The sequence below is a fragment of the Argentina silus genome (genome assembly GCF_951799395.1).
Source record: "Argentina silus genome assembly, chromosome: 8".
NCBI classification, from domain to species: Eukaryota; Metazoa; Chordata; class Actinopteri; order Argentiniformes; family Argentinidae; genus Argentina; species Argentina silus.
Window position 1 is genome coordinate 9,078,725 of NC_139662.1, and position 17,057 is coordinate 9,095,781.

At 42.0% G+C, this 17,057-nt stretch overlaps 1 protein-coding gene across 2 annotated transcripts in view; it reads right to left on the bottom strand.

The window, feature by feature from the left end:
* spryd3 (SPRY domain containing 3) overlaps window positions 1–10,552 on the bottom strand; it is a 32,358-nt gene extending 21,806 nt beyond the window's left edge. For both annotated transcript variants that reach the window (XM_083676113.1, XM_083676112.1), the window contains exons 1-6: window positions 10,441–10,552; window positions 9,570–9,697; window positions 8,264–8,339; window positions 3,506–3,630; window positions 1,448–1,583; window positions 1,055–1,243 (exon numbers count right to left, since the gene is read on the bottom strand). In XM_083676113.1, coding sequence (XP_083532239.1) covers window positions 1,055–1,243; window positions 1,448–1,583; window positions 3,506–3,630; window positions 8,264–8,339; window positions 9,570–9,697 — 654 coding nt within the window. In that variant the 5' untranslated portion in view covers window positions 10,441–10,552. The remainder of the gene's footprint in view (window positions 1–1,054; window positions 1,244–1,447; window positions 1,584–3,505; window positions 3,631–8,263; window positions 8,340–9,569; window positions 9,698–10,440) is intronic.
* Window positions 10,553–17,057: the final 6,505 nt, after the last annotated feature.

Here is a 17,057-nt window from a genome sequence, read left to right on the forward strand (position 1 = left end):
ACACACACACACACAGGGGATGAACACATCTGTCACGCAATCAATTACTGGGCCAAGACAGCCTCTCTCCACTCTCTAGTATTAACCTTGTCTCCAGGCAATTGCACACAGGGCATATAAACTTGAAATAACAACAAATCAAACTTGTGGGACGGTTGATGCGAGTTAAAGCGTCAATGGCTATACGCCGGGAGCTTTTCCCGATCTTTGTATTGGGTAAACAAGGCCAATTTTGACGCATTGGTCCACCAGACCTTACTGTATGTTCCGAGCATATTGGCTGGAAGTGTCTGGGAATGAGATTACTCCAGTATCAACATCTGTAAATCTGCACTCTGTTAATCTCACTGTATTAAAGGAGGGGGTGGGGGGTGTCGGTGGTCGGAGCTGCATACGTGCAACACAAACACAGACCAGGATGTTACTTTTAACTTTCCTAAACAGTGCTGGGAAATGTTACGGTGAAAACAGAAAACATCCCACACTACTCAGCAGTGACGGCACGCACATACACACTATTACACACACACTCCCTGTCTGCAGCTGGACCCCCCCCCCCCCCCCCCCGGCCCCCGGCCCCCGCCCCCCGCCCCCGGCCTGGGCAACCACCCCACTCTGCCTGTCCTCTCAGCCAGGGGCAACACACACACACACACACACACACACGCACGCCTTATGTTATCAATTCACATGAACTCTGTGGTCTTTACGAAGTAAATAAGTCTTAAGGGGGAGGTGATGACTAGGGCAGAATCTTTTCCCAGATCCACCCCCTGTAACCACTTCCAGTAACAGACAACACCAATATATTAGCCATACCCATGGAGTAGTGGGATGTTTTTCCTAACCGGCATGTGACCTGGCCCAGATACTCCAGGCCCTAGTTCTAGCCTATGGAGTTTTTCCTGATCAGGAAAAACTCCTGGCCCTCATACAGTATATAGTATACTGTACATTGTATACCTACGGTTTGTCCTCACTATACTGTATGTCTACAGTATATTCTGGAGGTGAGATATTGACAGAGGACCCTGTCTAGGTTCTAGAGTCTTACCGTGCCGCTGACCCTGACGTCGTTGAGGCGCCCCCACTCGTCCTCATGGCTGTCCACCATCATCAGGCTGTCGTCCTCCTCCAGGGCCCACTCTGCCTGCAGGTCCACTCTCACCTCCTCCCCCAGGGAATGCATCCCCACAGCAGGGAACAGACCCTCCACAGCCACGGGCATCACCGCAGATCCCACCTGTAATACACACACACACGAAAACACACATGTAAACAAGCACACACACAAAAACACATGTAAACACACACAATCAAATGTAAACACATGTAAACACACACACACACAGGTCTCAACTCTGCTTAACCTGTATGAAGTTCAGCGCCATTTTCTTTAATTTGACAATATCATTGTGTATGTGATATGACGTGGCAAATAACTCACCTCTTTACCATTCTTGGTGAAGAAGACAGTCGTCAGCCCAGCTTCAACAGTATCAGAGTAGATCCCACACCCGATACGGTCACCGCGGTTGCATTTGGGTCCAAACTGTTGCCCAACAGGGTTGCCATTGTACAGCCTATAGACAGGTACAATATCAGTGACCTTTAAAAATACATTCAAAACAAAGCGCTAGCCTTTGTCTTTGACATTCATTGGAGGTTACTTAGAGGTCTGTTGCCGTGACTCATGACTCATGTTGTTGTGACTCATATCATCATCATCATCATCTGGTCGTCTGCAGTCGGATGATGACTCACACCATGTCATAAACATGTACATTGTACCTGTCACATACTGTACAGTACATGTATTGATTATAAATAATATATATCATTTTCTATATATAAAATGTATTGGAAAGATGAAGCATTTTGTCGTCTTTTAGCTCTACACTCCAACAGTTTGGATTTTAAATCAAACAATTACTATGAAGGTTAAAGTAGAGATTCCCAGCTTTAATTCAATGTTTTGAAATCATAACCCTTTTTATACATAGTCCCCCTATTTCAGGGCACCAAAAGTATTGGAAAATTGTCTTGACAGGAGTTTGTGGTTAGTCAGGTGTGTTCTGTCACATCATTTGTGCAGGCATAAGACAGCTGTCAATGTCTAGTATAGATTCAAGGCTTTGCATTTGCCTTTGGAGTCTGCTATTGGTGTCTGTCAACATGAGGACCAAAGAGACGTCAATGAAAGTCAAGGAAGCCATTACGAGGCTGAAATATCCGATAAATCAATCAGAAACATAACCAAAACCTTAGACTTACCAAAATCAACAGTTTCTAACACCAAAAAAAAGTAATGAAAGTGAGCTGAGCAATCAACAAATGAAGAAGGCTGCAGTACAGGCCTGGCAGAGCATCACCAGAGAATATACCCAGTATCTGGTGGGGTCAATGGGTCGCAGACTTCAGGCAGTTATTGATTGTCGACCAAATACTAAACATGATAAATCTGTCTCTACTTTAACCTCATATTAATGATATAAATTAATTGGTTTTAAAATCCAAGTGTGTAGAGCCAAAAGAAGAGCCAAATGCTTCACTGTCCCATTACTGTACTTACGCAGGGCACTGTATATATACACACAATATATCTGTACTGTATATTATTGATATACAGTACAGATACAGTGCCCTGCCTAGCATTTTTCTTCTTTTGGCTCTATACTCCAAAAGTTTACTACAGTATTTCTTTTGGCAAGCCTAAGGTTTTGGCTATGTTTTGGCCTAATAACAGCTTCCTTGACATCCATTGACACCCCTATGGTCCTCATGTTGAAAGACACCAATAACCAAAGGCAAAACGCAAAGCCTAGACATTGACAGCTCTCTTATTCCTGCACAAATGATGTGATGGAACACACCTGACTTACTAAAAACACATGTCAAACCAATTACTTTTGGTGCCATGAAATAAGGGGACAATGTACAAAAAGTGTTCTAAATGGTGAAACCAATATGTACACAAATACACCCCCCAAAAAGCTGAGAATCTCTACTTTAACCTCATAGTAATTGTTTGATTTCAAATCCAAGCTTTTGGAGTATGGAGCCAAAAGAAGAAGCAATGCTTGACTGTCCCATTACTTACGCAGGGTACTGTATAAAAAAAGCTAAAGATTCTGGTGTGACTCATATTCTGGTGTGAGTCATACAGTATACTTCAGTGTACTGTATTTTTATTTATTTATTTACCCTTTATTTATCCAGGGAAAAAAACACTGAGACCAAGGTCTCTTTTGCGGGTACGCACTGTCCACATAGAAATACAATTACAAAACAACACATTGAATAAACAACACAGTAAAATACAAAATACACACAATAATTAAATCAAAACAAGAGCATGACTCTGTGAGCTGGTCCCTAACCAAGGACTTAAAATAACTGTGTGGGACCACTATGAAGAGTTTCACAGTACAATATACTGTGATATGTATTACATACCTGTATTACTACAGACATTCTCTGTATACACGTTTCTGGGGTGACTTACTTGCCGTCATCAGCGTGGTAGGCGATGGAGTTCGGCAGCCAGCCCGGCTGGTGATCCAGCTTGTAGAACTGAGGCACGAGGCCCACTGCGATGGTCCCCCTCACCCCGGTGTCCACTATGGTCACCTGGAACATACACAGCCCACTCTAACAGCTAGAATAATATAATACCGGTATATACCATTTAGCAGACACCTTTATCCAAAGCGACTTACGGTACAGTGAGTGCATACATTTTTATGGTATATGGTATGGTATATGGTACCACCGGGGGGGAAGAAATACATCACAGCAATAGATGTGTCGAAGAAAAAGCATAATAGATTCCACTAGAAAATGTTATAGCAAACAGACAAATAAATCAATATTTTATTTAATAGTTTATTCAAGCCTTATTTTACTATGTAAGTTGACCTAGTAGCCTATACTGAAGCACAGACATTGGATCACACACTATATGTTGAAAAGTGATCCTCTGTTTAATGGGAGTGATTACTGGCACTTTATCATGGCATGCTTCCAATGCCTATGTTGATGTTTCACAATAATCAGATCGCAGAACGAATCAAAAGCAACAGAGAATTAAACACTCAATAGTTACTGTGAGAACTTTCCTGAGTCACACTTTCAATGGAAAACTGCTGTCAGAAGGAGCTGCTATTAAATCACTGACTTTCCAAGCTCAGCCCAGCTTCTCTACCAGATGCACAGAGCCTGGCTGACTGACTCCTTCCCTGTCTACAGCTGGACACCCCCACCCCCCCACTGGCCTGGGCAACCACCCCACTCTGCCTGTCCTCTCAGGCACAGCACAGCACAGCACCACACACACAGACACACACACGGCCCAGCAGAATTAGGTGAAAGGTGATACAGGCCCATACAGGAGCGGGTAGTCCTCCTGACTGCGTCTCTGCCAGGTTACCTATCCAACTCTCTCTCTCCCTCCCTCTCCCTCTCCCTCTCCCTCTCTCTCTCTCTCCCTCTTCCTCTCTCCCTCTCTCTCCCTCTTCCTCTCTCTCCCTCTCTCTCTCGCTGTCACTCTCCCTCAAGCATAGACACCCAAAACAGCTCTCCCACACAAGTATTTATTCACAGTCTGAAACTTAACTCCTTGGGTTTTCCTAAGTGAAAGTCCAGGTCTCGTTCCCCTTCTCTCCTCAAACTCTTTCGAGGATATTCTCTGCTCGATTCTGTAAAACTGAATATTTTCAGCTCAATTCTGTTTTAAACTCCCTGCTTTGACAGGCTATGCCTACTGCACTTGACAAATGTATCTACATTAAAATACCAAAGAAAGGATATAAATGTCTCCATGAAAGTTTAAATAAAAATGCACAAGGACTTAGAAAGGCTGATGAAAGTGGTTGAATGGATTTCAAATAAATCTGTAGAAATAAGTGAAATGCCACAGATGGTCAATCTGGATCCACAGAGAAGATAGATGAGATACATCAGCCCAGCAACTGACGAAGGTGAAATGAATCCCTTGTGAAAGCATAATGAGGAAACATGAGGACACTAGTGACGCATATTCTGACAGGAGTGTGACCTTTATCGGGAAAAAAAGCCCCCAAACTTTCAAGATCTGCGGGAAGTTTGCAGGATGTGCGTCACAATGGGGAGAACCGCATCACATAAAGAAGGGACAGAGTTCTTTAATGACCACTCTAAACTGCTCACTGTAAATGTCAAACTCATCTAAATCTAACCTGAGTTATCCATAAAGACTCCAAATGTGACTCTCATTTGAAAATACTTTTGTTAGCATTCGCTCTGACAAAGAGGATTCACTTCCTGTCATGAGAGAATGCATCTGAACAAGGCATTTTCGGAGAAAATGTCCTCCGCTTCAAGCCCACACATCTCTAAGGTCAGGGCAGGGTGGGACATTACCTTCAAAGAAAATGTCAGAGCACTGCAAAACACCTTAAGGCACAATGAAGAATTTTACACAGTAGTGCAACTAAGTTTACAGTCGGTTAGACTACTGTTAACTAAGTTTTAGAGTTAAACTTAAAGCTTCTGGGTTGCTCTTTTATTGAGATTGAATGAAGAGAGACCAGTGTGTGTACCAACCAACATTGGTGTTCTTGGTGAGGGTTTCTGCCTGACCCTATGTCAGGCCTAGATGACAGGATAATGAAGGTGGCCTACACTGTAAGCTGAATAATGTATAGACCTAACGTTTCCAACCAAGTCTAAAGCCCAGGAGAAGAAGTTCATCAAACCTGCCCAACCTGTCACTACTAGACCACATTCCACTTGGCCACTAGGCCTGCCTCACTTTCCCCCTGCACACTCAAACCCGTCGTCTCATAAATCTCACACAGCAACCCTCTCCCATCCCATTATTTACGACTGAATACTAGCAGGCCTTCCTGTGCTAAATCACCAGGACACTTTTTCTTTCCTGCAAACTGTGCTGTTGGACAGGCTAACGTATGAGCATCGGCTGAATAAATGAGCAATATTCTCACAGTGAAAACACTGTGCATGTTAGATTAATTTCAGGCTCGGAGATAGGCTGCTACCCCCCTAACCCACCGCCCCGCCGCCTATCCTTCACCCCACGACGCTGCATGGACATTTTTGAGGTAGTGGTTTTGCACTGATGAACAGGGACAGCAGGGGGCTTTCAGAATTTAATATGAAGTTAGAAAATTGTCAGCAATAAGATTCCACAGGATAAGATTACTGAGGATGGATGGAAAAGCAATCTTGGGCACAACCAAGAATGATGGTATGTACTGACTAGAAACCCTCTCATATTGTGTGTAATCCCCCAACGTTTCAAAAAATGAATGATCGGAGAACCAAAATATTTACTGTGTGAAATGCACATATGACATTCCCTTTAAATGCAAAAAACACGTGGGACCCATCTTTGGATGCTGGGCAGATAGAACAAGAGAACAAGTACATACTGTGTGTCATACCATACAGTGGGTGGGTTCAGGAGTTTTTATTGACCATGTGGCCTTACTAGGAAAAACCCTGGGCCCTAGTTATAGACAATAGTCAGTCACTCATGGCTAAGAAAAACTCCCATTCCAATCCCTATCTTAGGTCAGAGATACAGTGCAATCAGAAAGTATTCAGATCCCTTTACTTTTTCCACATGTTATGTTTCAGCCTTATTCTAAAATGGAATAAATTATTTTTTTCCCTCATCAATCTACACACAATACCCAACAATGACAAAGTGAAAACAGGTTTTTTTAAATTGTTGCTAATTTATATTAAAACAATAAATAATCACATTTACATAAGTATTCGGACACTTTACTCAGTACTTTGTTGAAGCACCTTTGGCAGCGATTATAGCCTCAAGTCTTCTTGGGTATGACGTTACAAGCTTGGCACACCTGTATTTGGGGAGTTTCTCCCATTCTTCTCTGCAGATCCTCTCAAGCTCTGTCAGGTTGGATGGGGAGAGTCGGTGCACAGCTATTTTCAGGTCTCTCCAGAGAGGTTCGATCGGGTTCAAGTCCGGGATCTGACTAGGTCACTCAAGGACATTCAGAGACTTGTCCTGAAGCCACTCCTGCATTGTCTTGGCTTTGTGCTTCGGGTCGTTGTCCTGTTGGAAGGTGATCCTTCGCCCCAGTCTGAGGTCCTGAGCGCTCTGGAGCAGGTTTTCATCAAGGATCTCTTTGTTATTTGCTCTGTTCATCTTTCCTTCGATCCGGACTAGTCTCCCAGTCCCTGCCACTGAAAAACATCCCCACAGCATGATGCTGCCACCACCATGCTTCACCGTAGGGATGGGATTGGCCAGGTGATGAGCAGAGCCTGGTTTCCTCCAGACGTGACGCTTGGCATTCAGGCCAAAGAGTTCAATCTTGGTTTCATCAGACCAGAGAATCTTGTCTCTCATGGTTTGAGAGTCCCTGCTTTTTGGCAAACTCCAAGCGGGCTGTCATGTTCTTTTTACTGAGGAGTGGCTTCCGTCTGGCCACTCTACCATGAAGGCCTGATTGGTAGAGTGCTGCAGAGATGGTTGTCCTTCTGGAAGGTTCTCCCATCTCCACAGAGGAACTCTGGAGCTCTGTCAGAGTGACCATTGGGTTCTTGGTCACCTCCCCGACGATGGCCCTTCTCCCCCTATTGCTCACTTTGGCCGGACAGCCAGCCCTAGGAAGAGTCTTGGTGGTTCCAAACTTCTTCCATTTAAGAATGATGGAGGCTACTGTGTTCTTGGGGACCTTAAATACTGCAGAATTCTTTTTGTACCCTTCCCCAGATCTGTGCCTCAACACAATCCTGTCTCAGAGGCCTACGGACAATTCCTTCGACCTCATGGCCTGGTTTTTGCCCTGACATGCACTGTCAACTGTGGGACCTTATAGAGACAGGTGTGTGCCAGTCCAAATCATGTCCAATCAATTGAATTTACCACAGGTGGACTCCAATCAAGTCATAGAAACATCTCACAGATGATCAATGGAAACCAGATGCACCTGAGCTCAATTTCGAGTGTCATAGCAAAGGGTCTGAATACTTATGTAAAGGTGATATTTCAGTTTTTTATTTTTAATAAATTAGCAACAATTTCTAAAAACCTGTTTTCGCTTTGTCATTATGTCATTGTGTGTAGATTGATGAGGAAAAAAATTATTTAATCCATTTTAGAATAAGACTGTAACATAACAAAATGTGGAAAAAGTAAGGGGTCTGAATACTTTCTGAATGCACTGTATGACTATCATCCAGGATACTAATTCATAGCAATGTTGAAACAGGTGTCAACACTTACCTCAAAGTAGCAATTTCCCTTTGATAAGGGACGAGGCGCCACGTAACAACCCACTTCATCAGAGTTCCCTTGGTAGCTGAAAAACAAAGTGAAAAACAAAAATCAATAAACACCTCCCTCTCATCAGAGGAACAGCTTAGTGTTACTGTAGATTCTTTCAGCACCACCACAGGGAGATTATTCATAAAGCTTTTAACACAAAAGAAATCCACAGGATCAGGAAAATGAGAGGAACATTATGTACAGGTATTGTAATGAGGCATGTTTCACGACTTGAATATCAAAGGTTCTGAATTTCCATTCCATCCAAAGACTGTAATGCACATTAAGAACATTTCCACTTCTCCACACGAGAAGCCCATTGCTACAACGGCCTTCCCCTGAGGTTTTGGACTCAAACAAAAGCTAAATTATAGTGAGGCTTATTTTCCAATAGTGGGTGATCTTTGGGTAATATTGCATGCTTTTGCTTTCATCTTTCGCTGACCAAAAAAACATGCTTCCACTGACAATCCCTGAGATTATAATTGTTTCAATCAGTGGGGTTGAGAGTCAGAGCTGTTTGGGTTTTTGGTGCAGGCTGATCGACCAACTGCACGCACACACACCATGGCCTTTACTCGCCAGTCTACCCAAGTCTGTTTCCAACAGTGGCATGCATGCTGTTCCTAAAACGTATTGTCAGTCATAGCAGGACATGTACTTCTTAAGAACAGCATCCTGATGTCATTAATCCTCTTGATCCTTCTTTTCTGGTTTTGATGAAAAACCAGAGCATGCAGTGAACACATGATCTGGTCAATAATGAAAGACATATTTGAATGAGACAAGAACGTCTCAGATCATCTGCTAGACGTAAGTCAATGTAGTTCGCCTAGGCTGCAGTACATGTTTTGTGTGTCATTAATCTATATCAACACAGATATTCATGTGGATATGAAGGGAAGTGAAATGTGTATTCAACAATATTGCAATTGAATGTCAATGAATAGTAAGGGACTTGTAGTGTTTCATACTAGTAGGCCTATTAATTAATATCTTAGTATATCGGTGTGTACTGTATAAGTCAGTGCGTTATAAAGGTGTAAAACATGGGTAATTTAAGTCACACATCTTGACATTCAATTTGCATAAAGAGTCTAGGCTCATAAGTGGAATCTTGAAATGTCTCATTTGCAAAAGTTGCAGATGCAGACAATGTAAACAGTCAATATATTTTCCATCAGGGTGGTACAACAAATGGGATTCAATTACTGCTATGTATTTGTACTACCTTTAACAGTTAGCTAACTCATAACAGGCTCACCTGAGTGTGTCCCCGTCCTTCAACATCCTTTTGTAGCGCTCCTGGAAGCGCACAGCACGCACATCTCGAATCTCCCTGATCCTACGCCTCCAGTTCAGGAACCTGTAGTGTAGGTTGATGTCATCCATCTGCAGGGCAGAGGGACAACAGAAGCTCATATTAAGATTGCTGAACCCTATTGTTGGGAAAAAGGGTTGTCCTACCCTGAGCGCTGATGCCATGCCAACATTGAATAGACTCAGAGATTTCATCCACATTTAGGGAATTGCAAGCTCTTTGTCTGAGAATATGAACCATGGTTGTGAACATAATGTAAGCCTAAGGGATTAGTTTATAGACACCAAACCTAACGGTTCCTGTTGTAATATACACAATTAAGAATCTACCTCACTGCAACAATAAATGTCACAACAATGGTAGTGTAGCTAAGTACTGTTGGGAATGCATGACGGCAACGACACACATGTGGAACATAAACAGCATGGTCCGAAGTGGATGTTCTCATGATGTTTTTAGTGTTTCATCAGTAGAGTAGAGTAGAGGGTGTGTCTGACTGAGTGACAGCTGTCAAATTGGTATCTAGCTAACGTTGGCTTGTCAGCTAACTAGCTCTCCTAATCTTGGCTTTGCTAGATAATGTCTTTCTTTGCTAGGTAGCTGACAAAATTGTTGATTACAATAGCAGATTTGACTAGCTGAATTTCATATAGCACACTGACATATTTAGATAGCAAAATGCTAATATTAGCATGCTATCAGGCTACAGTGGTGGTGTAACAGTAGCTAAGCTAGGTAGTTTGCTAACTGGCTAATTCATGTCAGACAAGCTGATTTCACTATGTTATAACTATAATTATTTTGAAACGCTTACCTTTTGTCCAGTCTGTTATTAATTCATTTTAAAAGGCACTTGTGTTCACTTCTTGCTAGCTACTCCAAAAGCTGGAAAAACTTTGCAAAGTCTATGGCGCTTCCTAGTGACATCACCAGACACCGGTAACTACAATAATTAGTACCGAGATGTGTCGTCACTTCTGGGTCTACACGCATGTTCCACATTCATTTTGTCCGTCAGGATTTTTTTATTTTTTTATTATAAATGCAGTGTTCAACGAATGGTTACAGGAATTTCCCTGAATATATATATATAATAAATGCACGTATACTTACCTTCCTTAAAAAGCACAATACCTTGAGCAAATCCCAAATTGGCTTTCTTCCAAAACACCGCACTTTGACCATATTTACACCCTCCACACCCTCATAAATCAAAACATAAAAAAGATAAGTATTTGCCTGCTTTATAGATTTTAAAAAGGCCTTTGATTCAATATGGCATGGTGGTTTTATTATCCAAATTGGTATAGGAGGTAAAACATTAGATATTTTGAAATCATTATAAGTAAACAACAAATCTGAAGTTAAAATCGGGAGCAAAAGAACTGCATTCTTTTCTCAGGGACGTGGAGTGAGGCAGGGCTGCAGTTTGAGTCCAACATTGTTCAATATCTACATAAATGAGCTAGCAGTGATGTTGGAACAATCTGCAGCCCCCCGCCTCACCCTACATGACTCAGAGATCAAATGCTTGTTTTACGCAGATGACCTGGGGCTGCAGCAAAGTCTGTCAGTCAGATGGTGGAACAGTGCTGAAGCACAGTTCCAATTACAATTACTCTGGGCTGGAGATCAGTTCATCAAGGAGTTTCAACTTGGCTACAAAGGCAATGAGTGAAAAGGCTCAAAGGCCATTCTATGCCATTAAATCTAAATTCGGCACGACAAACATTCCTGTTAAGATTTGGCTCTTAAAACTCTATTTTAACCCCGATCCTACTTTATGGGAGTGAAGTATGAGGCCCAATATCAGACCCATACTTCAGCAAATGGGATAAAGGTCCAATAAAAACATTTCAATTGGAATTTTCCAAAAACATCCTTGAAGTTCATAGAAACACACCTAACAATGCCTGGGACTCTACCCCCCTGCATATCAAGGTCCTGCATATCAGAAAAGGGCTGTCAAATTCTGGCGGCATCTGAATGTTCAGCTAGTTAACCTTCCCTGGCTGAGGTCAGCAATATAAACTTGCCTGCTTCTGCTTGTTCTGAGGGCAGTAGGCAGCTAATATGTCTTGTTAATGTGGGGCAGGAATATACACTCTTGTATCTTTCTAAACATTCAGACATAGTTACTTTTTCACTCAGACTTAATCTGGGGGCAATAGTAACTTGCAATAATAACACACACACACACACACACACACACACACACACACACACACACACACAACCTGCAGTAATTTACACTTGCTTGACTCTGAGTAGTTTTAAGGGCAGGAGTTAACACTTGCCTTGTTCTACCTGTTCTGAGACCACACTTTTTTCCCTGACACTTGCCAATTCTATTGGGCCTGAGAAAGCTTTCCCTTACCCCCACTGTTGTTTTTCTTTTTCGTCCTAGCGTTGTTTACAGAAGCTAGCCTGTTAGTTAGAATATACCAATGGAGATGTCCCAACAGTCTAAAAACAAAAACTTTTGCTCACTTGTGATTGGTATCAGTAACTTTATTTTGAAACAGCCCACCCACTTTCGACTGCTGAGTAACCATTGAACAAGCTATGTTTGACAGACTCTAGAGTGTGGAGTGTGCAGAGCCCTCTGAGTCTGTCGTCAACTCGTTTTGGTATAATGTTGAAAGATGGGGCTGGGGAAATGTGACCACTCTCACATATAGACAGAGCTCTGGATGCAAGGAATAATGAATATGTTGGGTTATGATAAGGACAGTTGTTCTAAGCATTTGAGTATTTATAACTCATATTCTTTTAGAGTCAAAGGGTATATACATAATGAATTGAAATGACCATTGAACAGAGGCATAAATCCCTGGTTGTGTATTATATTATTGAGGTCACTACCATCATACATTTCAGTCCTGTTGCTGCCTGACCTACTATAGTACTGCATCCTTTAGCATTTTCTGACACTAAAACTGCTTGTTGCAAAATTTGCAAGGCATGTGTTTTGAGGGGTGGCAGTAGCATTTCACATTTTATTTTTTAAAATAGCCTTTTATTGGATCGGTACTCGGTATCAGCCGATACTCAAAGTTCAGTACTTAGGTATCGGCATTTGCATGGAGTGCTGTTAAAGTAAGCTTGTAATTTCATTGGATGTTACATTCCAAGAACCCTCCCCTGTGTTGCACTATTAAGAATATGTTCATTGGCATATACAGTGTGAGAGTCCTTTCTGTCATTCTGCTGCATTTGCTCTCTAAAATGGAATCTATTTACATTTCACAGCTCAAGAGGATGTCGTGAGTGAGCTCTGCAAGTTCTGGACAGGATGGGAGTCGCTGCCTCTCTTGAGTACAGTTCTGACACTCATTTCACATCTGCAACGTTTTCAAAAGCTGATTATTCTCCTCCAGCTAACACAGTACAATACATTTAAGGAGGAATTGGTGATGGCTCTCAAAGTAAACACATACAGATTTGGTCTCCTCTAAGCAGTGTTGTCCTCTAAGACAGCCAGAGCAGTCTAAATATTCTTAGTTTTTGTTTCTGCTGTTGTTTTTTCTTAAATTATGTTAACATCCTTGCTGATACAAGTGACATGTGACTCTGGTGCTAGAGGTATCAGGTGTCAGTGTAATGTCAGTATAGTGCCTGGAGGTGCGATACTATTTATGAAAGAGGCTCAATCAAAGAGAGTGGACTGCTAGACATGCCATGCAAGAGTGGGCAAAGAACATGCTCAGCTAGGCTTAGCCACAGAACATCTCACTAGCCAAGATGTGTGCTTTGACTGCGTTATGTGTGTGTGGAACCATTCTGTTTTCAGTGGGCGAGAATGTGACACGGTATGTTTGCATTGCTTTGCCTTGCATCCTTCTAGAGCCTATTGCAACATTATAGAATTTTTAGATCAAAATGTTCTGTCATTAGTGTGTAGTGTATGTAGTAGACAACAATAATATTTATTTCATTGTAATGTACAAAATCAGTACAGAAGCCTAAGACTACAATGATATCACAGAGATTAAACTCATTAATATCAATGTAGTAGTTCTTCATGGATCAAAAATCGGGAATATCACTCACTCAAACACACACAATGTACTATTAAAACAGATTAAAAGAACTTGACATTATGTCAGTGCCAAAGGGAAGTGGAGGCAGTAAGTTCTGCAGCAGACCGGGGCCTGCAGAGCTGAACCTTTGGGTCGACAATTTCATTCACCACATGGACCGTGCCAGTCGACTCCATTGAGGTTGTCCACCTTACAGAACAAAAGAAAAAAAAGAATATGCGTACATATTAGAGAAGCAAACTGTGTTGCTAACTGGGCAACTACATTATTTCATAGTGCATTAAAACATTCTAGTCCCCAATTGGATTGCGGATCGGGGCAAGGTGCAAATCTGTGCCACAGCTACAATGGTAACTGGTTGGTTGCAGTTTGAATGCTGTGATGATTCTATCCATCCATGAAGACGGAGAGGTGGTGCCACTCTAACTCTTGGTAGAAATGCCCAGTGGAGAGCAAAGAAATGGAACTCGTCATCAGGACACAGCAAACCTCTCTCCTCCAGTTCAGAGAAGAAGTGGTGGAATGGTCCGGACACATACATGTACACATCACGCCAAAGTTGTTCTATCCTCTTAAAAAAAAAAAATGATTATGAACATACATAGACACTTGGAGCATAGATCAGTTTCATTTTACTTTTGACTGAATACTCTGACCTCCAGCATCTGCCCTACGCCACTAGGCCTACATGTTTGCATGTTTTATTTTCTGCTCTAACATAGTGATATTCATAGACTATGCTGATTTACTGTTTTCAATTTGAGTAATTTACTGTGTCAGTTCTTATCCTACTTTTGCACATTTTAAATTTAAACACTTTTCTTAGAACTCAAACGAGTGTCAAACAAGTGTAACTTCCTGCAGGTTCTGTGTGTGTCTGTGTCTGTGTCTGTCTGTCTGTCTGTCTGTCTGTCTGTGTGTGAGAGAGAGAGAGAGAGAGAGAGAGTGATTTTGTGCAGTAAACTATTCTGATTACCATCAACTAGTTGCTGTGGCAGCACTGCTTTAGAGTGTTACCATAGCCCTTCAACTAGTTAACTAGATGTTACCACTAATTGAACTCAGTTGAAGATATGGTCCTGATGGAGTGAGATATACATGTACCTCCACCAATCTCTTCAGCTGTGACCAGATTGGCACACAGGTGTCAATAGAGGGATGGTTACCAGGCAGGTACAAAGAGATGCAATGCAGTGGCATTTCTGACCATTCAAGTTGCTTTTGTATAATAGCAATTTGAAGAACTGAACACATATTGTTTAAAAGGGAGAGAGGACAGAAGAGACAGTATCCTATCTGAGCCAATTGGGAGACCTGAGTGAAGAGGGAGGAGGAGGAAAAATTACTAATGCAGGGAGTGTGGAAAAGGAGAGCCCCCATTGGTCTGGTGGAACATTGGTCTTGGAACATTCTCCTGACAGAACATGTGGAAACAGACTAGGGCTGTAGAGCCAGCGTTGATGGGAACACAAGACGGCAGGTGATTTCTGCTCTCCTTGCCAAGATTAATCATTTCTAATAAGATCACCAGGTTGCTGACGACCAGGCAGATTTTCGCCTCGTGGGGTTCCGGAGCTTTAGGAAGTATGGGTTGGGGATGTCCGAGTGTTTACAGAATTATGTCCACAGCTGCAACAGGTGACCCAGAGCTACACATTGTGTGCTATTATCTGCTCTATTCGCTAAGAACCAATCACATATGTTTCCCTGCCTAGCAAGCCCTCTTTTTCGGCAGGTGCTGTGCCAACACATGTCAACATTGTTAGATCAACACCTAAATCCTGTTTTATGCTCTCTGAAATGCTCATTTGTCTTGTATGTCATAATGTTCTTGTTGCATCATGACAACAGATATAAACACTGTTTCTGTCTCTGTCCTTACAGGACCCTCCTCCATGGTGCCGACCTTAGATAGCACCCACTGGGAAACATATGGCCCAAGTTAAATACTTTACCCTATACCCTACATCTGATGTTTCTCAACATGGAGACTTACTGTATCAAATAAAAACTAGTTTCAAGGTAACTGGAATAAGTCACACATTATACTGTTCCAGGAAAGCATGTTTGAATGATTGCAGCTACGTTTCTATTTGCCAAACACACACAATGCATGAACCTAAACGTCCACTCTTACAGCACAAGAAGAATGATGTCGACTCAACTGAAAAATAATGTTGACTGAAACCTCATGAAACCAAACAATCATGCTGTCATCAGCTCATAAAAGCTCATACAGGCTCCATTTATTTGAAATGTTCTAGGTGTGTGTACTGTTTGAATGTTGACTCATTGTCCACATTTGGAGCACTTCTTGACCTGAAGGAACGAACAGCTGATTTATGTAGCTCATTGTAGTCACTAGTTAAATGTTAATACATTTGTGTAAAACAATGTGTAACCTTCGCTACAATTTGTATTGTAGCCCCAGTCATATTGTGATCTTGCAGTAAACCTATTGTAATCACCACTCTATAAACATTAGCAGATACGAACATGGGCTTTTTTACTACAGGAATTCAGGGACTGAGGGTGGGCTGAAAGCACTGAAAGAGGTTTGGGAGCTCAGGATGGGAGTGTGATCTCTTGAAGATGGCGCCGTGAAGAAAATCTTGAACGGTTGAGTGGCTAGATGGATTGCATTATTAGCAGCTGGCACAGACTCTCTTTCAGTATGTACATTTCAGTGAAAGCAAGACCTCCTAATTATCCAGTTGATGCTCATTCCAATACAAACAACTGGGCAGCAGAATTTACCCTCCCCTCAAGGCAGACAAAAAAAGACAGATTTGGTCCACATTGCCACATACTGTACCCTTTATTTCATGAACAATTGATCTGCTAAGACATTAACACTTTGTTTCTGAACTACATACTACAAGACATATTCATAGTCCTGTACTCTACCATTGTAATGAAACTGGTCACCTTTCCCTGGTCTTACTTTCACAGGCTAGTTTAGCAAGAGGCACTAGCAGGATGAGCCCTCTGGTGGAAGTACAGTAGCACCCAGCCAGCCAGCCAGTCAGTCAGCCAGCCAGCCAGCCAGCCAGTCAGCCAGCCAGCCAGCCAGCCAGCCAGCCAGCCAGCCAGCCAGCATTTGTTTGATCTGGAAACTCTCCAGCAAACTCCAATGGGTTATAGTTATATATTTGTACTTTACACAGTACAAGGTGTGCCAGCTGATGTAGTGCTATTCAAAACAATACACTTTCAATTGAGAACACACCAACCTCTGGGACACTATTGACTAACTATTTGCTTACATCTAGATCATGACTTATAACTTTCACCTGGACATCTGTTCAATCTGTTCTGTTCTGCTATTTGATCTGTGTTTGTGGTTTAAGTTAAAAAGTAAAAGTCTATCTTTTTATTTACTACATCT